This window comes from Phodopus roborovskii, unplaced genomic scaffold (assembly GCF_943737965.1).
Source record: "Phodopus roborovskii unplaced genomic scaffold, PHOROB, whole genome shotgun sequence".
Classification (NCBI taxonomy): Eukaryota; Metazoa; Chordata; class Mammalia; order Rodentia; family Cricetidae; genus Phodopus; species Phodopus roborovskii.
Window position 1 is genome coordinate 20,887,827 of NW_026126407.1, and position 26,578 is coordinate 20,914,404.

The window sequence follows — 26,578 nt, forward strand, 5'->3', positions numbered from 1 at the left end:
TGTTTGACATTGTCTTTCCTTGATCACTTCTACCTTATAAAGAACCTCTCATCTGAACCCAGCATTGTTGATTTAGCTAGTTAGCCTAGCTAGCTTTCTTTGGGGATTCTTTATCTCCATCTGCTATGTGCTAGAATTACAAGGGGGCCACACCATACCATGTTCACCTAGCACTTACATGAGTATTAGGGATCCAAACTCCTATCTCCATGCTTGCTGGCAAGTACTTTAAACACTGAGCCATTCCCCAGCTCCAAATTGTAATTTTAAATTATCCCCAGGTCAAAACAAATCCCTTACTGACTAAGACGCAGACTCAAGGCCAGTGGTGGGGAGCGGCAGCGACAGCAACAGTAACAGTCCATGCCTCTCCCTTATCTGGACAGAGTTCCCCAGGGAGAAACTGTTCTCAGTTGGGCTTTCTCTTAGACAGTCTGGTCAAGCACACAAATGTGTCCAGCTGTGCCACAAGTCCCACAAGGACTTGCAGTTCTCCAGCTCTCCAGCTCAAGCCCTAAGCTCACTGTCAACCTGAATCTCTTGTTTCAAAGGCGTTTCCCCACCAGGTAACCTGAGCCCAGTGCAACCAACCATTCTGACACTCAGCTGATGTTGCCATGCCTGGACCCATCTATCCCAGGCTGTAGAGGTGCCTGTTGACGTTAAGAGGAGCAGGCAATGGTGGCTCAGGTTCCCACAGGATCACTGAATACACATTTTTGAACAGTTCTCATGATGCTTAATGGTTTTTTTTTTTAAAAAGTCTGGATGAAATCAGGAAAAGAATGGTGAACAACAGTGTGAATTTGGTCAGTAGTTATGTGGTCACCCAGAGGTAAAGCAAAAGCACCAGCCTGAATATACCAGTTTCCCTTCAGTATGGAGGGAAAGGGTATTGGGAAACAGTCACAGACACCCCGCTGTGCTATAGCTGTTACACTATGGCAGGAACACTGGCCTGCAAAAAGACCTGGTGCAGGCATCCTTGGGGCCTGTACACTTTCCAGTGGGGAAGAAGATGAAGACACAGCTACCAGGCCACTCTGAACCCTCCACGATTATGCCCAGGCAGCCACAAACAGTGTAGTCTAAGATAAAAAATGGGGTGTTCACACAAGCATGACAAGTAGCTCGGGAGACAAGAGTGGGAAGACCCTTCTCAGACACAATGCCCATCCACTGCCAATTCTTAGGAAGGTAGGCTAGGCAAGAACACTTACTGCTTTGCAAATATTACTATGTTGTAAAGTCCTAACCCTGCTCTTTGAGAAGAATCAGGTGGTAACTGCCCTTCAGAGATGAGACAATCCTTGGGCTAATGCCTCAACTTCGAAGCCAGAAGGGGTTCTGAGAGAGTAAGAAGGTGAAGGGTGTGGAGAGTGCCCTGGAGGCATGGGTAGCCAAAGAAGACCCTATTATTACACTTTCCCACAGAGATGCTGCTTTCCTTGCTAGCTTCCCTTCTAGGTCATGAATAGAGGGGCAGGAGAATGTTACTCAATAGTTGAGATTTAAGAACTATCTCCTATCCCCACTCTAAGACCTCAGTTGCCCACAATGCCCCTTTCATGTATCACCAAAGAAAATTGGCTCTGAAAAATAAATGATGCTAAAGACCTTGAGGCTCTCAAAGTCCCGCTGGTACTTCTCCCGCAGGGTGGCCACATCACCCTCCAGCTCTTTGTGGCCCAGCTCTTCTCGCATGATATCCATTTGGGCCTCCAGCTCCTGGATGCGTTCTCGTAGCCCTGTCATGGATTCAGCTTCATCTTTGGCTGTTGGCACAGCTCTGGGCTCAGATGGCCTGGGGGCCAGTGGGGAATCTGGGTGTGAGGGTTGGCAGAGGCTGAGGGCTCCCCGCAGGCTCCATACATAGTGCTCCTGCAAGGCCCTCAGCTCCTCCTGATGGACAGCTTGCAGCTCCCGGACCTTCAGCTGGAACCTGTCCTCCAGCATTTTCATTTGTTGCACATGTTGTTGTTCCATGGCCTGCCTGTCTTTGACTGAAGCATCTAGCTGGCTGAGAACCCGGCTACGCTCAGCCTGCAGTGTATTTTCAGTGTGGCTCAGCTGCTCCACCATGCACCTAATCTCCTCCTCATACCTGCCCTGCAGGGCAAACATGCTTTCACTGTGTTTGCTTTCTGCTTCTTGTAGACATCTCTGCTGATGGTCCATCTGGCTTACTTTGGCCTTGAGCTCAGTGTTTTCCTTTTCAATGAGGGTGATCACTTTCTGGTACTCACTCTTCTGCTTGTGGAGAAGTTCTTCATACTCCTCCTTCAGGGCCCCAACCGCTTGTGCACGCTTCTGGCAAGTGCCTCCTGTAGTATCCTGACAGGCTTTCTTATAAAATCGTAGCTCCTTTTCATACTCCAGCCGAATTTTGCATGCTGCATAACACACTTGAGCCTGAATAATTGCATCTTGAACCAGTAATGAAGAATACTGACCAAGACCCTCTAGACAAGCATCATATGAGAGATGCTGGGACATCTGCAGAAGCCTCTGGCAACCTCCAAGTTGCTCTGTGGGAGGTAGAGCTGGCAAGGCAGCTGAAATCTCCTCAAGGATGCTAGCTTTTTCTCTCAGCTGCTGGGCCAGCTCATCCTGAATGGCAGCAAGGACTTCAGGGCTCTGGTGGAAAGCCTGCAAGGGCTCTTGGGAGCCATCTGTGCCTGGCTTCAGTACCTCTCCTAATAGGCTCTGGTCCCAGGACGTCTGTACCTGGTCCTCCCTGCCAGCTGGATGCCTGAGGGTTTCTAAGATCTGCTGTATTACTCTTTCAAAATCTGGGGTTTGGTAGGCTCCCAAGATTTCTCCCAGCATGCATTTGTGCTGCTGTAGGGCTGCTTGGGTCCCTTGTAGGGTCTCCTGTATGCTCTGTAGCCTATGGTGAAACAATTCTCTTAATGATTGTGTGGCATAGCTGAGCTCTGCACGAATCCATGTGGCATCAGCCAGACTTTGGGGAATATGATGCTGCCTGTCTCCTGAGGTGCAGGCTGTTTCTTCTCCCAGTGTCCCTAGGTGCTTACTTAGGGACTCAACTTGGCTCCAGAACTCACCATTCACCAGCACTTTCTTGGCCCAGATCTCCACTGGAGCCCCAGTAGAGAGGGCAGCACTTTCTTCCTTCAGTGGCCACTCCCCTGACCGAGTAAGCTCACAGAGAACACCATACACATCTGAAGTGGTATTCTTTAGCGAGTCAGCTATTTGGTTGATGAGTGAGGCCTCCAGGACTATCTGAGCAGAAAGCAGCTTCCTATGTTCCTGCTCATTCAATATGGGCTGGCAGGGCTGCTGTACAGGGGTTGCCAGGCCCCTTTCCATGGGGTGTCCCTTCTCTTGCTGAGTCTGTGTCCTGCTGTCTACTGGGGATGCCCATGGCTGAAGGGCCTTTATAGCACTCACAAGCATACTCTCTATGTTAGCCAGGGAGGCTGCACATGCATCCTGTCCTTCCTCCTGGTCAGCAAATGGCAGAGACCTTAACTTTTTCCAGCAGTTTTCTAAGCATGTCAGGGCTTGACTATTTTTGAATTGGAAGTCTTCTAGCTCCTCAGGGTGATGATGCTCGATGTTTGTGGCCTTCTCCTGTCTCTCCTGCTCTAGCTGAGAGGCCAGTGCACTAGCCTGTAGCAGGCTGGCACGGAGTTGCTCCTGTAACTGTGCCTCAGTGCCAGCCCACTGCTGGTGCAATGCAAGCAAAGCCTCCTGACTCTGGCCCTGCTGGCTCTCCAGCCTCATGGTCACATCTTTGAGCTTCTCCTCTGTGACATAGAGCTTTGTCTCCAGGGAGTGGATTATAGAGATGTATGTTTCAGCATCTGCAGCTGCAGGGAGTGTGCTAGGGGTAGCTTCTGAGGACACGCTGTCCTCTGAGGGTGATTGGTCCTGGCTGGTGTCTGATGATGTGCTACTAGTCCAGGCCTTTGCACACCCCTCAGGGTGTATGTACCTTTGGCACTGGATTGTAGAGAACCGGATTCTTGGCCTTTTTAAAGGTGCTCCCTGGTCAGACTTAGAGGAGCTTTGCAGATGCCCCTCCCTGTCAGGCACATCTGCAGATTTTGGGGCTAACACGTTCTCTCTGCTGGGGCTACCACCGCTACACTCTTCCCTTTGGCTAGCACCTGGGTCTTCATCCTCTGGCTGTGAGTGGGGAAAGCCTGGAAATACTCTGGTGACTGAGCCTAGCGGCAAAATGCCACTGTCCTCTGTTTGCTCTGCTGTACTCTGAGGCTCTTTGGCATCCTTTGGAGACTCACTTACAAATCTCCTTAGACACTCTTCCTTTTCCTGCAGCTTAATTTCTGTTTCCTCTAAGCTGCTGCCCAAGGCAATCATTTTAACCAGAGCCTCATTGAGGTCTTGGTCTTTCTTTTCTAGAACTCTCTCATGTGCTTCCTTAATGTGCTTGAGCTCCTCTTCCTTTTCTCTCAGCAGAGTGCGCACACTCTGTAGCTGGACAGAGACCCTGTGGTGTGAGTGCTCTAGGTTCTGGTAGTCAGCTTCTTTTCCCCTCAGCTTCTCTTGGAGCTCAGCCACGTCCCCATCAGAGGTGGCCACACGTTCCATGAGCTCTTGGAATTGTTGCTTGATGAGATCCCGTTCATCATGGAGGCTCTGTACATGCTGGGCTAACTGGCGGATGCTAGCCTCCCGGGCCTCCAGTTCTTCCTCTAGCAGGTGCACCTGTTCACTGCCTTTGCATGTCTCACTCAGTTTCTCTTTCTGGAGGGCCTCTACCTGCTGCACATGGCCTTGTAGCTGCTCCTCATAGGCACTGGCCTTGTCCTCTACCTCCTTCAGGTTCTGCAACAGCGCCTGCTTCTCCTGCTCACAGCTCTCCAGCAACAATGTGTAGTTTCTCTTCAGCTTCTTCTCCATCAGATTCTGGGCCTGTTCACTGGTACCTAGCTGCTGGCTGAGCTCAGCAATGCATTCCTGAAGCCTCTGCATTTCCTTCTGTCGGTCCTGTTGCAATGCCTGCTGTGTTTCTAGGTCCCTCAGTTCCTGTGTCTTCTCTAGCAGCAAGGCTTCTGTACTTCTGAGTTTCTGCTCACTGGCCCTCAGCTGGCCACTCAGCATGGCCTTGCTGTGCTGCCATTCCTCCAGTTGCTCACGAACTTTGCCCTGCTCCAGCTTCAGCTCACCCTTGAGCTTGGCTAGAGCCTGCTCCTTAAGGGCCAACTCTGCAGCTGCATTACCAAGTCTTGCTTGCAGGATCTGAATCTCAGCCTCATGATGTCGGATTGCATCCTTGGCCTCCCCATAGCTATGTTTCAGGGTCTGAATCTGTTGCGTGATGAGCTCTTGCCGTCGGCACTGAGCTTCCAGTTCACTTTGGAGGTCTTGGTTGACTCTATGGAGCCTCTGCCAGGCACCCGATGGGGAGGTGGCAACTTCAGTCTTAAAAAAACCGATTAAATACTGGTTAGTAACACTCAGGCCACCCTGTTCTGAGTGTCACACCTCTGGCCAGGATCAATCATAGAAAAGCTCCTTGGTGGGTTTGGCTTTAAATCCTTTGCACAACTTTTTTTTTCTTCGTTTAAAGAAAAAAAAAATCAAATTAATGTGGGTTTTGTTTTGGTTTGTTTTTTGGTAAATATAACTGCTTCCACATAAACAGAACACATGGGAAAAAACATCAAAAAACAGCTCTAATTGAACAGCATCTAGAAGAAATAAACCAAACAAAGCTGAATAATGGAACACACCGAGAAGTATAACGGAGACCGAAGGACAAAAGGACACTGCATTTGTTTTGCTAAACAAAGTATGCGGTTCTAGACCACATGTTTAAAGCAGCACAGGGCATAAGGCACAAGAAAGTGATGTCACTTCCTTCCATGATAGGAAGAGAAGGAAGGCAGGTAACTACTTGAGAGATGTCAGCAAGGTAACATTGGAACACTTCCTTTAGAAAGCGTAGTCAGGCCTCCACCGTAAGGAGAAAACTAATCTCTACCTGCAAGAAGACAGAACAAGGGGAATGCAGATCATGAAGCAAAATGTGGTAACAAAACAAACCTCCATAAAGCTCAAAATAAGGGTGAAACATGCAAAACCCAAAATAAAGCACAAAACTCCCCAAACTGACAGACACATAGAAGACAGAACTAATATAAAGCAGGGGAAACAACATGGGTAAGCTGAGAGCCCCACCTAGAATCTGGCCTGCCCAGGCTCCCTCAGTCTACTGGTGGGGAAGCCACAGATGTGACACTCAGGTAAAGTTCCAGTTCCACACCATGTTCACCATCCAAAGCATGCAGGTCCCTCCCAGCTGATAGCACAGCACCCTACCCAAGCTTGCACCTCTTAACCTTCAGTGGCCCCAAAAGGCCTCTTGCCCCATTGTCACTTTTGACTGTAAATATTTCCAAAGCTTAGGGGTAATCGTTATAGATTCAGTGGGAAACTGGCTCAGCTGCTGACCAACTGGGCCTTCAGTGTAGATGCACATGATAGTCCATGTTAGACAAACAGGTTAGCAATGTGCAAAACTCCTTGGAAGTGTCTTTACCACCATATCTGAAGTCAAGTCTTGTATGATGGACCCAACAAAGGCTTAGGAAAAGGCCTGTATGAATAACCTTAAAGGATATCTAAGTAGGTTGTGTAGAAGGGAGATGGCCAGATCCAGGCAATAAGGTCTGAAGTAGGATAGCAGTGAGTCTGTTGGAAGGGAAGAGGGTACAGTAATGTGGGGTAGGGGACAGCAGTAAGCCAAGGACACATGCAGCAGTGTGAGGGGTAGGCACAAAGGTAAGGTAGGACCTGGTTGAGGTGAGTGAAAGTCCACGTGCAACTTGGTGACGAAGATTGAGGAGGTCAATGCACAAGGGTCTAGGCATGTCAATAGCCAACTTGGCAGAGACTGGGTCTTTGAGAGCTGAAGGCCCTTGGAGAACACTAGTTCTAAATGACATGGGCAGGAGGCTGCTACTGTAGGAGGCAGAAACTGTATGTTTCTGGGATCAGTGGCAGAGAGTCAAGACTACAACCTAGAACTCTAGACCAATCTAAAACCAACATCTTATCCTTGGCCTTTTCTGGGAGCTTCAATTCAATTCTACCATCTCATTCCACTATCCGAAGCAATTACTTGTTGATTCTCCCATCAACATGACAGTACCCAGGGCGAGAGTATGTCTCCTTCATGTCTCAGAGTTAGCATTGAACCTAGGCAGCCAGCTATAGGATAACACATGCCACCTGTCTTAATATCAAGCTACCTTGAGACCATTTTTTTTTTTTTTTTTTTTTTGACATACCCATATCAAGGGTACTCTAGGAATCTGAATGCAACGGGATTCTGGAAGATACCTTGATGAGAAGGACACTGGCCTTGGGTTGTCAGCTCAGCACCTAGTTACCATCACCTTTACCCATTTCTGGTTGGGTTGGATTGGCTAGGTAGTCATATGTCCTTTTGAAACTTAGGCTGTTTAAAAAGGAATGGTTAGGTGGGTGGTGGTCTAGCTCTGCCACTAATTTGTGTTGGTCCTAAGAAGGCACTTGGCTTGCTGTCTTGCTCAGTTTTTTCAGAATATGTACAAAGGGCCCAATCTCACTATGGTGAACACAACGAGAAATGACATACAGATACATGGTTTTCATAAAAGCACAATGTCTAGAAAGCCCAAAGGAGAGATCACCAAAATGATTTCATGACCAAAAAGATAATCCTTAGCTGCAGAGATTTGGGACACATTCTCTAAAATGAATGTCCTAGTAGCAAGGAAAATGTACAGAATATCACAGCATTAAGAGCCCTGGTCCTAGTTGACCAGAGCTCTGCCATGTTTGCACATTCCTAGCCTGTGGCCCTGAGCAGACCTTTCACACTGAAGCCCCTGGGTGCACTGTTGACTGGGCAGCTCCCCACCCTACCTGCAGCACATAGCCCTCCCGGGCACTCTGCTCTCGGCCCAGAGCCACCCTTAACTGGTCCTGCAAAAGCCGGTTCTGCTCTAGAAGATCCGAGGCCTCTTTCTGGCTCTGCTCCAGCTGTTGATGAAAATAAACAAATACACACACTTCACAAATATGATAATAAGCAAAAGCAGCTGACCGTAAGTGGCTAAAACAATGGGGCTTGTTCATTTGCTTCAGACATCTCATGGGATACACAGCATATAGAACCAAAGGGTCCAGCACAAGCTATACACAACATCAACACAACTGCTCCTTCTGGTGGCTAAGGGTCACATTTCCTTGCCTCTGGCAAGCCCTGCCTAGTCCCAATAAGCTTCCACATTGGCTCACAGTTGTACTATGTTGGCTGAAAAATAGGTGGAAAGTTCCTATCTGGGGAGGTGGCTGAGAAAAGAAGGCTTCACATCTTGGTCAAAAGGAAGAGTGTGTGGGGCTCCCTTGAATAGTCATGTAGATCTCACTTCAGGTCCTGCTGTATTTCTCTACTGACTACTTCACCTGATCACGTTTACAGAATGGATTCCACACAAAGTTCCAGGATATTCTTAAATAAGACAGAGAACCCTGTAAATGCTCTACATTCTTATTTCCGATAGCCTCGAAATCGCCATCCACCTTGCCCCAACCTTTTGAGAGCCTTTTGATGTTCTGCTGTATGCCCTGATCAGCATGCTGGGCCATGAGAGGCAGGGGATGTTAAACCCTGAGCTCCAGACTGCTACTCAGTTAAGAATTCAGCATGTGGCCTGCATGCCCGAAGGCTCATTTTGGTAGCCTAGTATTATGTGAGTTTGAATTACTTTATTTCATTTTGCCTGTATTATTAATGGATATAGAAAATAAAAAAGTCCAAGTGTTGGTGCTAGTGATTTATCAGGTTCATACACTTAATGAAACGGAAAAAACAAAAAATAAGACAGGCATGCTGAAGTAGATCATCAATTGGCTATCATGGAAAGAGTGTAAGAGTATGCCTGATGCATGCTGAGAAAGATGCCCCTAAGGGGGCAAAAATCACACACAACCCTAGGTAGGCCAAGCACACATCTCAAATACCTCATCTGAGTATTCTGGATTTTAGGGTTTATTGTTGTTTTGCCTTTGAAATGATTCTGGAGGGGCTAGAGAGACGGCTCAGAGGTTAAGAGAGCACTGACTGCTCTTCTAGAGGTCCTGAGTTCAATTCCTAGCAACCACATGGTGGCTCACAGCCATCTATAATGAGGTCTGGTGCCCTCTTCTGGTATGAGGCAGGCATGGGGGCAAAATGTTGTATACATAATAAATAAGCAAATCTTTAAAAAAAAAAAAAAGAAATGATTCTGGAGTAACTGTATATATACAATGAGCAATTTGGGGGGATGGGGCCCAATCTAAATATGAACTTCAAACATGTTACTTTATATACATGACAAAATTTCATGGTAGGGAACTTTCTGCTGTGTCACGCCTTCACTAAATTATGACTTTTGGATTAAGGATACTCATCCTGTACCTCTTTGGTAATGCAACTCATAAATCTATGTGCGGATGTAATCTGGACATATTCTATGAGAATCACATGCTATGAACACAGGGGCTAGTGTATATGGCTCTATGCATCCATCTAATACTTGCCTCACTCCATCTCACCACAGCACTGGGCCACATCCCTACTTTCCTATAGTATTGAATAATTCTGTGCATGTAAGAAGGGAAATGCCCCACATTACCTCTTTCTCTAGCAGAGAGGTGAGCTCATGTGTGGAGATCCGCTCACTTCTGTCCTCTAAAGATAGGTGCAGAGGGGCAATAGGCACCTGTTTCTCCTCCCTGAGAGGGGTAGTTTCCACTTGGTGCCACCGCTGCTCAATTTCCACATGGACATTCTGTGTCTTGAGTTCTGGGGGTCCCAGCAGCCCTGGGCTTCGGTCTATGTCCATACGTAGTGCTGTATCCTCCATACCTGGCCCATCAACAGTATCCAGCATCCCAAAGCGCTTGCGGCGTTCTTCTCGCCGTCGAGCTCGTTCACGCTCTAGCTCACCTGGTTCGGCTTCAGGACGCCCAGGTTCACCAGCATCAGAGGAGCCCACAGTATTGGCCCTTTCTTGAGCCAGGGCCTGTTGGATGGGGCGGAATTCAGCCCAGTCAAATGTCTTGGAGCGGCCCTCCCGCCTCCGCTCTCGAGCACGGCTCTTCTTCTGCTCAGGGTCTGGCTCTCCTGGCTCATTTTCTTGCTTCTCATTCGGCCTTGGGCAGGTCTCAAAAGAGGATGTACTTTTATTCTTTTCCTCAGGCAATGAGCTATGGGGCAGCGAGGAGACACAGGACATTTTAGCAGGTCCCAGGGCCATCCCACGCCTGTTCTGATCCCCAAAGTGGCTTCTAAGTGTAGAGGGAAGAATGAATGCTCCACCTGTGCTTTGTTCTCCCTTAGAGAACTCAAACCTCAGAGGTTGGGGATGGGGGGGGGGGGGGGGAGGAAAGAGCTTCAGCTGTTCTAGAGACTTTAGTTCTCATCCTTTAAAAAGGAGTGTCATGGTGGTCACATCATGGATGATGGAGGCAAAGCCAATGGACTCCTATATGTCCCACAGGAGTGAAGGGTCCAGACACTTGGTAAAGTTGGTTATGAAGCAACCCTAATTATATAGTGACAGAATTAGCTCTCTTCAGAAGGGTGCAGGAATTTCTATATGCAGGAGACACCATCAGCTCTATTTAGAAATCTCATTCCAGCTTCAGGCATGACAGATCAGTCAGAGTAAGGCAGAGACCATCTGTGGGTCAAGGGGACAAGTGACTCAGGTAGCCATAAGCCCACCCCACCACGGAGGAGGTAGCATAGTACCCACCACTTTAAGGAAGGAGGTGACTAGGGGCACAGTCATGCAGATCAAGCCTGCTCATGCCTCAACCTACCCAGTAATAATGGAAGAAGTTGGTTAGCTTGAACACTAGCTGCCTTCCCCCCCCCCCCCACTCTTTTCCAAGGGAGATATCTAGGAAGGCTTCTACTCTAGCAGGAAAGGGGTTCAGGACACCGCCACTGGCAACATGGCAAGAGGCTGAGTGGGCTTTCTGACAGTACAAGTTCCAGTGATTGCTAGATGGCACTGGTCTTGTCCAAGCCTTAACAGAACTAAAGTGAGCTAGTGATAGGAGGGCCCAAGGGGAAAAGACAGGAAGCACTTGCATTTATACTAGGACCAACAAGGAGACTGCCAAAGGGACATCAAATAAAAGAGTGATTCTCATTACCTTTGGGTCACTTGCCCTGGAATCAAAGTGCGTGGGGCAGTGAGATTGCTCAGTGGGTAGGGGCACTTGCTACAAAGCCCAGCCCAGGTCCACCCTTGAGCCCACATGGCGGAAAGAGGATCAACTCCTATGAGTTATTTTTGGACCACCACATGTGTGCAACAGCAAACATGTGTACACAAAAAAATAAATGTTGAAAACAAACAAGCAAAGTTGTGTTTTGACCTCTACACATGTGCTGTGACAAACCCCTCCCTCCTTCTCCCTGTTCTCTCTCTCTCTCTCACACACAAATATATATATATATATGTATGTATGTATGTATATATATATGTACATATATATATATATGTATATATATATATATCAGTAGATCAGCAAGGGTCCAGTTTAAGATCAAACAAACATGCAAATAAAAATGAGCTGTAAGGGGCCGAATCTATGGCTCAGTGGTTAAGAGTACATGCTGCTCTTGCAGAGGACCTGTCCTGGTTTCCAGCATCCACATGGTTGCTCACAACCATTTATTAAAAATGAGTTCCAGCATAGCACACGCCTATAACCCATCACTTGGGAGGCTGAGGCAGGATGACTGAGTGGGAGGTCAACCTGTGCTATATAACAAGATCTTCACTCAGGGAAAAACAAAGCCACCTAGAGTTGAGCTTTTAGAATCATGAGAAAATTGGTGAAGTCTCAGGTCCATATGGGGAGTTGAAATTGACACTTGGGAACAGGGATGCCCTCCCCCAACCCAGAAGTCTTATAATACCATGAGATGTCCTCACTACAGACAACATGGTACATAAATTAGAAGAGAAGCAGGGCAAGGCTTGCAGCTCTGATACTGCCGTATTTGCTTCTAATACCATCTGGTGGCCCTGTAGTTATAAACCATGTTTCCTCAACATGAGCCAAACAGAACAAAATAGGTTAAAAGCAAATGGGTGTGGATGCTTCAAGACACAGCAAACTGTAATGTAGATGCCAACCAGGAAGACAACGGTGTGAAAGACAGAGAAGGCACAGCAAATGTAGATGTTACCCAGGAAGACAATATGTGTGAGAGAGAGAAGCACCAGGTCTCTATGTTTATAGTTTGGGGCTCAGTCCTTCCATGGAGCACAGCATAAACATGCATGTATGAACAGTCTTGGCATCTGCTCTGGACATCCCAACATCAATTTCCTCCTGCTATGACCCACTCCATGATGCTCCATCTGCACATGGCCTGGGCAGGGCAGTTCAAGTGCCCTTTTCACACTGCTTTGGAGCCTTGTACTACAGGCTCTTCTCTTGACTGGAGGAGTCACTGGAGGTAGGGTACTGCTCATTGCCAACAGTCTTTTTAATTTTTTTTTTTTTGAGACAGATTTTCTGTATGGCTGTCCTTTGTAGAGCAGAGAATTCACAGAGATCCACCTGCCTCTGTCTCCCGAGTGCTGGGATTAAAGGAATGTGCCACCATTGCACCTGGAAAAACTTTTTAAAATTCAATTTTATTTTATATGTATGGGTGTTTTGCCTGCATGTACGTCTGTGCACCATGTGCATGCAGTGCCTGTGAAGGCCAGAAAAGAGTGTTGGATATCCTGGAACTCAGCACCATGTGGGTGCTGGGAATGAACCCAGGTCCTCTGAAAGAGTAGCCAGTGCTCTTAGCCACCAAGCCACCTCTCCAGCCCCCAGCACAGTTCTTGAGAGATAACAGAGGACTATTTTTTGGATAAAAGTAGGTTTTCATGTCCTACTAGTCCTGTAATGCATAAATCCATACATATTGCTGATGGGTGAAGAAATGAACACATAACACTGAAGAAAAGCTTCCTTCCCTTTGCTCCTCATTTAAAAAGAAATACAACCAACCAGAATGATGCAAAAGTTTGAAACAAGAATAGGTATAGCTAATGCTGCCACAGGCCAGTAAGCTCTGACCACCATATACCAAAACCTCTACCAAAGCTACACTTGGCAGCATTATGAACCAAGAGAGGCACAAGATACACAAGATGAAACCTGGATGTAGCAGAGTAAAACTTGGCATACACAGAGCATCTCTGCTGTTCTGAAGAGGAACACTAGTAGATCTGGAATCTTTAGAGCAAGAAGGAGAGGCAAGTAGTATGTTCTGAGGAATATACACTACAGCATGCAAACACAGGAGAGAACAGTTTTCAAATGTGGGTTTTAGGACCTACAGTCTCAGACAAAAGCTTCTCCTCATTAGACAAAACACAGACAGATGTAGGAGTGAGATAAAAGGACTCTTGAGGATGTACAAAACTGCAGTGTAAAGCTACTGTGGCAGCTCAGGCTGCTCCTACCCAGCCAGGGCACAGCTACCAGAGACGGACCATAGTGGAGCCTGAGCCCATCCTGAGGGCTGCACTCTATTGACAAAAATGTCCTTGCTAAGGATAGGCATGAGGGTGGCCTGTGTGGCTGACCAGGCCAGCTTAACAGTAGGAAGGCCAGCAGAGGCAGAAAACAAAGAATCACAGGGGACGAATGCAGCCAGCTGACAGTGGGCCAGAAGGAGGAGAGGAATTCATGTTGTGGTGTGCCTGGGCTCAGGCATCAGGGAACGGCAATTAGTAAGGCCTCCATCTTACCTGGTCACATCTGGGGCAGATGCTGGGAGCACATGTTTCATAATGGTCTGGATCCAGTTCCGTCGTATGCCAGATGTCATGGCCGACAGGGTGAACTCACCCTCCTTGGTCTACACAAAAAATACTAACCATCAGTCAGCCCACAGGGAAAAGGACTAGGCTAGGTGACTCTCCTAGGAGTATTGCATATGACCTGCTTGAAACAGGCAGACTAATAGGGCCACACTCTGGGGGAGAGGTGAACTGGGTGTCACCTAAACAAGGCAGTACACAATCACTAGCTCCTATTATGCAGTATAGCAGCCTGCACACAGATAGAAATCACATGTTTTCTCTCCTCAAGAAGCTCTGATAATCTAGGGATAAGGACACAGAACTGGCTGGGAGCAGGGAGAGTGGTGGCCAGGCCCAGCATCCTGCAGCCTCAACATAGGTCCACAGTGTGACAAAAGGTTTGCCTGGGTTCTCTACCTGCTCTGCAAGGGCAGCAAGATGTACCACATCATTCTTGTCACCAATCTAGGTGATGAGAATTAAGACAGTGGCAAAGGAAAGGTGATGGAGAGACAGGGAATCACTGGCTAGACAGGAGGAATCTATCCACAGTAGAGATACTGAAAGCAAATGGGAAAAAAGGAATCTAAAACTGTTAGGAGCACACCAGCAAATCAGCTAATAGGAAACAAAACCAAGATAGCTGGGGGGGCAGGTACTGGTATGGTAGGGGTTGTAGTACTATAGACAACAAGTGGGCCACTGTGCTGTTATCCAACCTCTCCCTCCATGGTGGGCTGTCATACAACTGGCTCACTTTCCTTCATGAAATACAACTTTGGAGTACACTGCAGCATGGGGCTCCATTCACATTCTTTCCTAGCCTGAGCTTCCAAAGCTCAGCTTTGCTGGTGAGCTTTCTTAGTGTCAGGGCTACTTGCCTAGCCCATGATCTTAAAAGACCCATCATTGCCTCAAACCCTCTACTGGTTAGGAGTGCAAGGATCCATCTCCACTGTGAAGTCTCTGAGCAGTGTATATGGAACCCTCCAATACACTATGGGTTGTAGGAGCTCTCAGGTCCTACCTCACTCAAAGTTCTTCCCTGGCCTCTTCAGCCCCTCCTTCCTTAATTGCCCACCACACAACTACTACCTCTTGGTCTCCCTTCTAATTAATTGCTCCCTTCCCTCATGCAAGTTCTGCCATATATTCCTTACTAAGACACATTCCTGGTATCCACAACAGTCAGTGCTTTCCACACCTTGAGATAGTATTTACTCTTGAATACATTTGCTATTCTCAGGTTCTATCCATCACCTACCTTCTGCATTAGCACCCTCATCTGAACCCTCAGGGTGGGAAATCAGGCCCACCACTGGCCTTAGCTAATGTGGGAGACAGCAGAGTTCTCAGACTGTGCAAACACTGCCTTGAGATATTTCAAGATGAAGACAGGGAACGAACCAGGACTCAAATTGGAAAAAAGGTTCATCTCAGCATTCATACTCCAGGAATGTTCTATGTCCTTCAAGGGGAACAGAACTCTGCAGTTGGACAAGGAAGGAGCCAGGTCATGGGAACAGCCATGGCTCCTCCCTCAGACACCCAGTACATGGCCAGTTGCCCAGGAACGGGTGCTAGGCTCCTTCTAAGATCAAAACCACTGGCCTTCAGGGGTGTGGACTGGTCCCAAGTTTAGTGGGTTTGAGACAGCTATTAAGTGCGTCTGAACAACTGAATACAGAAATAAGTTGAGTTCTATGTCTCCAAACAATAAAGTTCTTTTCCCTAGTGAGCCCACCAGAATTCCATCTTGAAGCTAGAAGTCAAATCCTGGAGCCTATTCTATCTGCCATCACTTCAAAGGTTTTGGTGAGGGGCTACAAAGGTTTGCCTGAAAGGAGGGTCTGGCTTAGTTTTGCTCCTGAAACATGTCTAGAATTCTGGATGACTAGAGAGATCTCTTGTAGTCTGCCTAGGACCCCCACTTGGTAGTGATAGTAATAAGATGATATAAGGGACAGACTCCTGCATCAGAAAGAATAAACACTAACCATGAATCTGAGCTTAGAGATGGATACCAAATAAAAGGAGACCCAATTGACTATAAGAAGTATGAAGCCTCACTGCAGAAGGCAAATGTGCCAGAAATTCTTAAGCTTGATTCCAGGCATCCCTTAATCTTTTACTCACCATACTCTTCATCTTTCCAATGGTTCTACATTCCAACATAAAAAAAAAAAAAAAAAAGAAAGAAAGAAAAAGCAATTTCTATCTATAGTAAAGCCTTTCAAAAGCCTTGGGGAGAAAGATGCAGAAACCTATTTTTTGTTTGTTTGTTTGTTCATTTTGTCCATACCATATATCAGGAGTACAGGTCAGTAGTATAGGATAGAGGTATCATGGTAACAGGAAAGACTGAATGCTATGCTCACCACACATGTTAAGATATAACCCTGCTGGTCAAGTCCATCCATCCCCAGACTCACATGTATCTGAAAGCCATAGTTTCTCTGGACTGGATACTCAGTGACATTGTAACAGGTTGACAAGTCAATTTCTCCATCTAGGTCAGCTGCCTGAAGAGAAAAATAAGAGGGTGTGAAGATTCAGGAAAAGAGGATGCCCAAGTATCACATTTCCGAGTGAGGTCTTCCACTGAATGTCTTCACGGGATTAGACCTTGGCCAATTGTCCTACAACTGCCAGATTCAAGTTCCCTCTCTTGGTGTATCTATATCACCATTTCCCTGTGTATCTAGCCAAAGAAATTCCACCAGTGTTCCTTAAACATCTGTCATTCTTTTACATATTTAAAAAGTAAGAAGACTCTCTGTGCTGGCTGGATTACTGTCAATTTGATGTTATCTGAGTCATTTGGAAGAGAACTTTAATTGGGTTTCCGTATCAGATTGCCTATAGGCAAGTTTGTGTGGTATTTTCTTGATTGGTATGGAAAGGCCTAGTCCCCTACGGGCATTTTGACCCCTGCATGTGGTACTGGGTAGTCTAAGAAAAACAAGCTGAGTAAGTCAGAGAGAGTGTTCTTCCAGTCTCTGCTTCAGTTCCTGCCTCCAGTTCTTGACTCAACTTCCCTTTGTGATAGACTAGACTGTAAGATGAAACAAACCCTCTCCTCCCCAGACTACTATAAGCTCATGGTGTGTATCACAGCAAAAAGTAAACTAAAACACACTCTAAGAGTTTTGTGTTATGTGGAGTTCATCTATTGATATTTCCCGTATTAGCAGTTGGAGACTGTAAACATTATTTATTCACTTAAGGAAAACTTTAATAAAAGCTGAGTATAGTGGTCCACATCTACAATCTGAGCAGCTGGGAGGCTGGGGAGGAGTGCTGTGAGTTTAAAGCTAGCTTGACCTACTTAGTAAGCCCTTTTCATGTTAAAATTGAAATATGATTAAAATCAAAGTATGATTAACAATCAATGGTTAGCCTGGCAGTGTTTACATTTCTGCAGGTCTCTTACACGCCTGACTTTGGAGAGGACGCTGGACTCCTTTGTGTCTGCATTCAGTTTTCTATGTACTATTTCAGCTAACATAAGTGAAGACAAAGTGGTCTAACAGAGAGGTGGGAAAAGAATTTTCAAGGAACTAGCTGGTCTTCCTTGATGAATAGCCAGGTCTCAAAGATTAACTGCAATTGCAGAATCTATAGTCCAATCAGTGGTTAGTCTGTGCTGTTAATATTGAAATCCAGCTCTACCCTTTGAACAACTCTTTGCCACGCATATTCTTAACATTAAATATTGGTAACAGAAAATATTAAGCTATGCATGGCTTTCAAATGTCTACATAATGCATTTTGCAGAAGCAAAAATGCTAAAACACTGCCTATTTCATGAGCAGAGCTTACAGATAAAAAGAACCTATTGAGATTATGAATACAAATCTTCCAAAATTCTTACTTTCTTGTCTTGATATCGGGTCTCTGCATACTACCTAGGCTGGTTTCAAATTCTTGGGTCATGTGACCTCCCTGCACCAGTGCCTTGAGTGGCAGAGACTACAGACAGATATGTACCACTGTGCCAAGACTAGCCTTTTCTTTGAAAAGATTTTATTAAAAAAAAAAAAAAAGTGTGAATATTTGATCTGAATGCCTGTAAGTAAGTATACCATGGAAGAGTAGTGCTTGCCAGTAGGTGGCGTTGGATCCTTTGGAACTGTAGGTTCAGGCAGTTGTGGACCCTCATGTGGTACACTGCAGGAGCAGCAAGTTCTCTTAACTGCTGATCCACCTCTCCAGCCCAGTTGTTTTTTTTTTCTTGAAAGTTCAAACTCTATTCACCTTTGGCAACAAACTGTCCTTGAAGGAATAGATTCATGGTTTATTTTCATGAAAATGCCTGCCAAACCCTCAAACCTGAGTGAGCAGGGCTTATCTGTCAGCTGTTTCTTCAAATGACATTCTATAAATAAGTGGCTAGTTCAGCTGGTAGCTCAGTAATTGTACAGATGTGCTTCCATAAGGCTTTGGCATACAGCTGAGTGACTGACAGACATTTCCATATAAGAACAATAAAAAGGGCATAGCAAGGGGTTGCTCAGTAAAGTTGCTTCCCAGACAAGCCTGTTGACCCAAGTTCTACCCTAGAACACATTTAAAGGTAATAGGAGACAGGTGACTTCACAGTTATGCCATAGCTCTCTTGTGGACATCAGAGGATGTGTGTACCCACACACAAATCATGTGTGCATGCATACATGCACACATACACATAAAAAAGAATACTAAAGAGATGAGCATTCAAAAGTTGCTACTTAAAAATATCAAGCACAGACCTTTAAGCCAGTTCTCAGGAGGCAGAGGCAGACAGATCTCTGTGAATTCCAGGCCAGCCTGTCTACAAAGTGAATTTCAGGATAGCCAGGACTACTCACAGAGAAACTCTGTCTCAAAAGGCCAAAAATAAAGTAAGACTAAAAAATAAAAACAAAATATATATGTAAATAAAATCAAGAACCTATTCTGTTGCTTTTAAACATCATTCACTGACTGTAAAGCAATACAAGTGCACTGACTGTTGGTACAGTCTGACTTTGGCCTATTGCCAAGGCACTGGCAGTTTTATCTAATTCTGCTTTTATGTCATCAATGTTATATCAACACAGTTCTGTCAGTGGCACAGTTTTGACTCTCACAACACATTTCACTAACTACTACTCTAGAGGCTGGTGAGATACTTCAGCAGGTAAAGGTGCTTATGACCAAAACTGATTACCCGAGTTCAAGTCCTGGAATCTACTTGACAGGAGGAAAGAACTAACTCCTACAAGTTGTCCACTGGTGTCCCACAGCCACTGGTGTCCCACAGCGCAAGTGTTTTCTCCTATGCTCTAACACACAAATTGATTTTTTTTTTTAAAAAAATGTAGTTTCTCTACTACATCAAGGCAGAACAATATCTAAGTTAGTCTGTCCAGTGACTCAATTCACCACAGTCCTTTTGCTAAAAACCAAAGACAAAACAAAACTAGACTTGAGTTTATGCTGAGTACTAACTTCATTGTTCTTTTTGTTTTTTAGATTTATTTGTATGAGTATTTTGCATGCGTGTATGCCTGTAGCCCGTGAGGGTAAGAAGAGGGTATCAAATCTCTGGAATTGGACTTCTAGATGGTAGGTAGTCACTATGTATGTGCTGGAAACCCAGGTCCTCTACAAAAACAAATTCTCTTAACAGCTGAGCCATCGCTCCAGCCCCACTCCACTGTTCTTAAAGAATATAGAGAAGAATTGGCAAAAGCCACTGTACCAAAAAAACCTAATTTAAGGCCTCAGAGGATGACCACAGTTTCTGAAGTAGGAAACAGTTTGTCATCAAAGCTGGATCAATTGCATGCACAATCCTATTATATGACACCCAAGGCAATAGGCCAGCTTTTCACAGAGTTTTAGATGCTACTTTTGCCTTACAGTTTTCTCACCTCCTCAGCCATGGAATCCCTGTAGTATCTCAGGCTCTGATCAGCCAGAACAAACCAGTGTTTCTTCCACTAAAGGAGAGAAAAATAAACATCCAACTATTTTGCAACATACTTGATACCCCTCCTTGACCCCAGCTGAGTTTAGGCACTCTGGAGAGCACAGGTAAAGCAGGCAACAAACAGATGACTGTTCTGAAAGGCAGCCATGCGCTCATGACCTCAGGGAGGCCCTGGTTAAGATGTACTCCAGCAATGAGGCAGTGGAGAACCGTGGGCCTTGGCCAGCTCTGTGCCCCAGAGTAGTTGGTGACTGGTGCTTTGCAGGCCTCTATCCTAACTTTAGAGGCTGCAGACAGTTCTGCTGGGTCTATCACACAGAAAGGTGGCTGTGAAAAGGGTGCTGAGGTACAACCACTTGGCTGATATACCAGATGTGTGAGCTCCACGGTGCCAGCAGGTACAAACTAACCTGCTAAAGTCCCAATCTTCACTCTGAGGAAGGGAACTTGAATCTTCAGGCAAGGCCAAGGGTATTTGATATGGTGGAAGAAGGAGAAAGAGGGGATGCCTTGGCACAGTCTCCAAAGGTAAAAAGGAGCTAAGATAGTAGAGTGGATTTTTATGGGCCTCTCAGGAAAGGAACCAACATGCTTCAGGTCAAAGTGAGGCTTGTAAATGACTCTTCTTGTTTGGACCTGGTAATAGTCACAATTCTCAGGGCCTAACAGTGTCCCTAAAACTGAGCTCGTCTCTCCAACACAAGGATTTTGCAGCCCTATGTGACTGCCCATATGTCTGCCTCATATGGACATACAAGTTAGTCCAGTCATATGCTGGCTGTTCTTGCTTCTGGGGAAACTTAGACTCTTAAGAAGAGAACTTTTAGGAGTGATAATATCCAGGAGCTAAGACTGTAGGATGTCTGCAGGCCAAGGGCATGAACAGGGCTCAAAGATCCTGGTAGGGACAAGACAAGCTGGGACTTGCATCTGCTCCCCAGTCTTCCTGGCCTTGGCACTTACACACACTCACCTGGCCATCCTCATACTGCTTGGTTAGCCAGCCTTTCTTGAAATTCAGTAGGTCAGGCTAAGGAAGAAAAAAGAACAGCTTAAGGGAAACCATTGTGGGGTCCCCATTGATGGACAAAATGTGTGCAACTGCGTTGTTTTCATCTAGATGAAGCAGCACCTGAAACAGTTTTTACCAACTACCAGATAAGCCTGCGCACACTTGTCCCAGGAGGGAGTTGAGGGGCAAGGAGAAATAGCACAGCCTCATTTAACCTGGGCACAGGGACACAGGATGCCCAGTTGTTCTGAGGTCTCTATTCCAGCTTATCCAGGGCTTGTGTGCATCCTGCCTTGGGTCACAGCACAGGCCCTGATGGATAGTTCCCGGGCATTGAATGTACAGGAGACACCTGCAGTAACAGATGAAAGGGGAATCCAAAAGCTCCTGCTGAGGCTGCAGAAGGACTGAAGGCCAGAAGCCTGAGAGGCAGACCATGTCTGGGGTGGAGAAAGCAGTAGTAGCAACCTTGTCCAACTTTCAAGTTACTCTTCTACCAGGAGGAAGTTCGTGCTTATTCCCTATTCAGGAAGGTAGGTCAGGGACCACCAGCAGACCTGGGTGGGTGCTACCTCTTAGGAGTAGCCTGCATTCTGCTGGGGACTGGTTCTCATCTGCTACTAGTACACCTGAAGGTCAGGCTTTGAAGACCCCAGCCACCCCTTCTGTGGTCCCCAGCGCTCTTAGGTCTTCCACAGCTGTCCTGATCAGAATCTGGCTTTGATGTTTCTTACTACTCGAAGGACAGGGAATGATCCAGAGAAATGACAACAATCAGGACAGGCATCCTGGGAGTTACTGCTCCATTGTGGAGAGGTCACAGTAGACTCCTGCCTTGCCCCAACAGACCATGATAGATGAGGCATCCCTCTGTGGAGCCTTGCTGTAACCCATGCTTCATAAGACTTCCTTCTATAAGAACTGTTTGAAGTATCACCAGAAATGGAGACATTTTAGGATGCCCCAGCACAGAGACCATGTACAAAAGACCTCTTTTTGGTATGCACAGTTGTTGCTGCTTCATGAGACTTGGGATGCAGGCCTGCTCTCTGGCTCCCTTGCTGAACTGCCGATCTATGAAAGATTCTTAAACTTTTTGCTGTGGTTGTCACTGCTGTTGCGCCTGCCTCAGGGAATGGTGAAGGTTGGTCCCTGTGGGTCTTTTCTCTCTGGGCCTCTGGTGACTGCCGGGAATAGTGGCTACCAGCTGAGTTGATGGAGAAACTGCTCTGTCTGGGGGATGAGAGCTGATGAGTGTGCCAAGTCTCCTGGGAGGCTGTAGTTGAGGAACCAGGTGGAACTTTGCAGCTTCATTCCTGTACATACCCTCAAATGGGATAAATTGTCAGTACAACGTGGCTCCTGTTCCAAAATGCCACAAAAACACACACCAAAAGCAGGACAGCAGAGGGCAGGTTGGGGCTTTACACTTGCACTGGCCCAGCGGCCTCCTTTGTACAGAGACCTCCATGTGCTACTCAGGGAGTCACATCGCCCCCAAGTCCTGCTGGGCCCAGGAGGGGAATGGTCAGTTTCCAATGGGTTGCAGACCAGTGGGTGGGGCACTCACAGGTATGAGGGTGGTACAGAGGGAGGACCGATGTGGACATATAAACATAAATGGACAGTGGCCCAGAGTGGCCAGAAGCAGCAGTGGTAGTGGCACAGATCTCCAGATAACTTGGCACGTGGCCTGGGCTCACCGTCATGGAGGATTCTGTGGACCTCCTGTCCAATGACTTGGCTCTTCGGTGTGGAGACAGGGGACAAGCATCTGAGAGAGGAGCTGTGGGGGCTTCACTGGCAAAGTCCTGTGGCAGAGAGCAGCCACCCGTCAGTATAGCCCAGGGCAGTTTGGGCAGGCATAGGAACAAGTTGGGTAGTTCATCCCTCCATGAGTGGGGTAGTGCTGTCTAGGCCCCAGAGCAGAGCAGGTTCTGGGATGACCCATGTCCTGGCATGCTTTGATCAGTGGAGCAGCCTTTTCTGGTCACCAGTGTCCTGGCCCTACCCAATTTTGCAGCTTCTCAGGTTACAGAAGAAGACAGCAGGCATTTCGTGATCAACAAAGAAACTGGAAAGAAGGACTTGGGTACAGCAGGCCACAGAAGAGGCAAGAGGCTGGAGGAGTCTGGGAGGAGGAGGACTGCTGAGGGCTGAATGAGGGTACAGCATGCCACTCCAAAAACAAAAGAAGGAAAGAAGGTGTCATATTTGGCTTTGTTCCTGGGTGGTCTCAGTGGGAAGAAACTGTGCTAGTTACAACTGGGATCTAAGACTCCCTGAAGCATCCTGTGGCACAGGAGGCTGATGATGCAGGAGGGGAGATGTGGAAGACATCTGGTGCTCAAGAGGCTAACAGGAGGAGAACAAAGAGTAAAGACCCCGAAGAAATTTGTCCCTACGTGTCAGAGTGTGTAGGACAGTGTGTTCCCCAGACCCAAGCCATGCTGCCAAAGGCCCCACTTAGCCCCACACTGGAGCTCACCCGCTTTCTAGGGATGGCCCGTTTCTCACTGCGGCCCTGACGAGTGTCACTTGATGGAGTGGTCATAATCAGCATGTTGGTTTCCATGTGCTCTGCCTTTTCAATGTCCAAGGCCTCAAATTTTTCAATTACCTGGGACCTCCTACAAAAGAGGATATGAAGCTGCTAAACCAGAGTCTCCCTGTTCCCAAGGCGGGTTGGGTCTCAAGTCCAGTGGGGGGGGGGGGGTCCTGTGGTCAACTTGCACATCTGGCCTATCTAACTGGGCTTCAGTGCTAGCCTTCCTGCTGGCTGACAGGACTTTGGGCACAGATTCAGTCTCCTTGAGCTCCATTTGTTCCCCCTTCATGGTGGGCTGGAGCAATGGCAGAACCAACCCTTCCACACTGAGCCTACTCTGTGACCCTGCCCCAACACTGAACTCATACAGCTGGGTACCTTGGTAACCTCCCCAAGGCAGACACAATAAAGATCAACCACCACACACTGCACCCCATACGGAGTGTTCAAAATTTAGCAAGATAAAGGCCCATGAATTAACAGTTTCTGCTAACATTAAAAGGAATCAAAATCAAAACAAAACAAAGCAGTTGATTTCATGTGAAAGGCCAGCGGCCTCGTCAGGTGGTCTGCGGCTGAGACGACGGAGCTGAGATGGAAGCGAAGCAGGTGGAGGAGGCGCGAACGCCACAGTGACACAGCAGAGGGTGGAGAGGGCAAGACCTGAAAGAAAACAAGGCTGGGAAATGAATGAACAGAAAAAGACTGCTTTTAAAATTTAAATCATGATAAATCAAAGTTATCTAGAGAATTAAAGCAGCAAAACCACAAGGTAATGGCTGAAGAGAGAAAACCCATGATCACCCCATGGCCTGAGGAGTCGTCACTAGGCAGACTAGGGCTGCCTACCTGGGGTCTGGGAGCTGATTTAAACCTGCTGTGAGGACAATCCCTTCTCACCAAACCTGAGGCCTGCTCTCCTAGGGACACCTTACTCCCTCACAATGGGGGTAGGCATGACATGTTCTAAACAAGTGGCGAGGAACTAAGGGGAAGTGATAAAGGTCCTTCCAGGAGACTAAAATCTCTACTAAGAGAAAGAATATGGCCTAGGATCCAGGAACCTCTCTTTTCAGGGGTTACTGCAAATCTACCTTGAGAGGCCTTTTCCTCAAGGGAGTTAAGAGGTCAAGGGCAGCCAGCCAGGGTTTAGGAGGGCTTCAGGGTGCTCTGCTTCCATGTGAAACACTGTTAGAAGACAGGGTTAGCCTGATGTGCTCATAGAGGCAGAGGTGAGGAGACTGACTGTAAGAGCAGTAAGCCAAGCAGCTGCCGAAGTGCAGCTAGGGGGTCTTGCACAGCCAGACTACTGCAGGAAGATCTGGCTACCCACAGCCCTTGGGGCTACTGCTGCTTCTTGGGCTGAGAGCACTGTATCTGGTTAGAGGACTTCAGGCCCCAGAATAGTAGGAGGGCTGTGCCAGGCCAGGCTGGCATGCATGGTATGGGTTTGTAGGGTTCCCAGCAGAATAGACAGCATGAAAATTAGGAGGCACTTGCTACAGCTGCTTGACATGGGTGCCAAGAGATGGTGTGAGACCAGGAGCTTGGGCAACTTCTGTATAACTGGTTCTCTGTTGTCAAGTTGGTGTTTTTGAAGCAACAGAAAGTGCCTCACTCAGGTATAACTGATAGTAGATCTCACACAGGAAGGTGGAGGAGCCAGGGTTCCATGGGAGTGGGGTTTGCTTTTTGTTAGTCACTAACAGTGTTGTAAGGACCACAGCTTCCCTACACTTAACAGAGATGGGCCTAAGAACTGATTGTCTTGAGAACTCCTTCAAAGGCTCTGAAGTCTGAAGAGCAAATTCTAAGCTCAGAGCTACTGCTCTTCTCAGGTGGGGCTGCTTACTGGCCTACCAAGGTTTTCCAGAACTGATCTTGTGGTTTCAACTGCCTGGCTATATGGCAGGTCTGTCTTGGCTACCACTCAAGGCAAAGTAGCTGACATCTTGTCACTCAACCTATCAGGGATAAGAATCCAGTTCAGCAGTAGGTGGACTACTTGGGTCTCAAAGAGCAACACCAACCAGCGAGATCATTCAGAAAGAGATAGTTACAGGGTTAATGTGCAGAAGTAGTCTGGGTACCAACACCAGCTGAAGCCCATCTCCACATTGGCAAAGAACATGCAGGAAACAAAGCCCCGAGACTGCATCTGTCTCTGATAGGTAAACAAGAATGCATTCAAGATTAACTTCTTTGATAAGTGGCCTAGCCAAGCAGGTGTGCAAAATGTTAACTCTGACCTGCCACTAATGTAAGGTATAACTGACCCCAGAACATAGCCTGCCCACTAACAGTGCAAACCCTCCCCTGCCCACTCTGCAAGCCTCCTTAATTGTTAGCAAGATGCTATCCCAGTGCTTAAAAAGGACATCATGAGCTCTGGTCCTGGGGCCTATTGTGAGATAGGACTTCCTGCTAAAGGCCTACTATTTGCTATTATTCATCATGAAGGGTGGGAGGTCACCCAATTTTTGAGCCTCAAGTTTTTACATCCATGAATCAGGAATAACAGGTGCCTTATTGAGCCACCATTGGATTGTAAAGATTGTCAATTATATGGAATGCCAGGGAGTCAGGTAGTACTCTGTGTCCACTGTCTACCTGAGGGTCCATAGACCATTTGAACAAGCTGGGTGTCAACTAACTGTGAGTTGAGAAAGAAGACAAGAGAAAGAAAGTCCTCCCCAGTGTCATCATGCTCCTAACACCTGACTGAACTTCAGCCTACACTGAGGGCAGGGAAGACACTCAAGGTATTTTTGGAGTTGCCTTTGTAAACCTAATAAAAGCTGGTGGGGGTTTTTCCACAGCAAAATAGACATGTGTATCTAACTTTCCTGGTGGCAGAGGTGGACCTTTAGAAATCTGTCTGGCATAGATACAAAACCCAACCCACAGATGTGACAGAAAATTGGGGTGGGGGGTCAGGCACAACTAGAATGTTCCCTAGTCCTCAAGCTTCAAGCTTGGGACAACAGGGCAAGAGAAAAGCAGGTAGCAGCCTTATCTTTTTCCGCATAAATTCTGTATCTCTGCCACTGGTGGGAAGCCACGTCAGCAAAGCCCAGAAGGCAAGAGTGGTACTTGGGACACTTGGAAGCTTTTCAGGCTGCCTAATGCATCTTCCTGGGAAGAATCTGTGCTGCCCTCTCACTTTCCTGTCACCTCTAACAACTGTACAACTACCAGCA

General features: G+C 46.9%; 1 protein-coding gene across 7 annotated transcripts in view; it reads right to left on the minus strand.

Annotated features, from left to right (window-relative positions):
* Positions 1 to 26,578, minus strand: part of Mprip (myosin phosphatase Rho interacting protein) — a 119,764-nt gene that overhangs the window by 17,221 nt on the left and 75,965 nt on the right. For 5 of the 7 annotated variants that reach the window (XM_051180535.1, XM_051180532.1, XM_051180533.1 and 2 more), the window contains 9 exons: positions 23,319 to 23,460; positions 22,534 to 22,641; positions 20,792 to 20,848; positions 19,760 to 19,828; positions 16,295 to 16,384; positions 13,809 to 13,918; positions 9,666 to 10,239; positions 7,909 to 8,025; positions 1,618 to 5,418 (listed from right to left, as the gene is read on the minus strand). In XM_051180535.1, the coding sequence (XP_051036492.1) occupies positions 1,618 to 5,418; positions 7,909 to 8,025; positions 9,666 to 10,239; positions 13,809 to 13,918; positions 16,295 to 16,384; positions 19,760 to 19,828; positions 20,792 to 20,848; positions 22,534 to 22,641; positions 23,319 to 23,460 (5,068 nt within the window). The remainder of the gene's footprint in view (positions 1 to 1,617; positions 5,419 to 7,908; positions 8,026 to 9,665; positions 10,240 to 13,808; positions 13,919 to 16,294; positions 16,385 to 19,759; positions 19,829 to 20,791; positions 20,849 to 22,533; positions 22,642 to 23,318; positions 23,461 to 26,578) is intronic. The other 2 variants (XM_051180537.1, XM_051180536.1) reach the window with 2 other exon arrangements.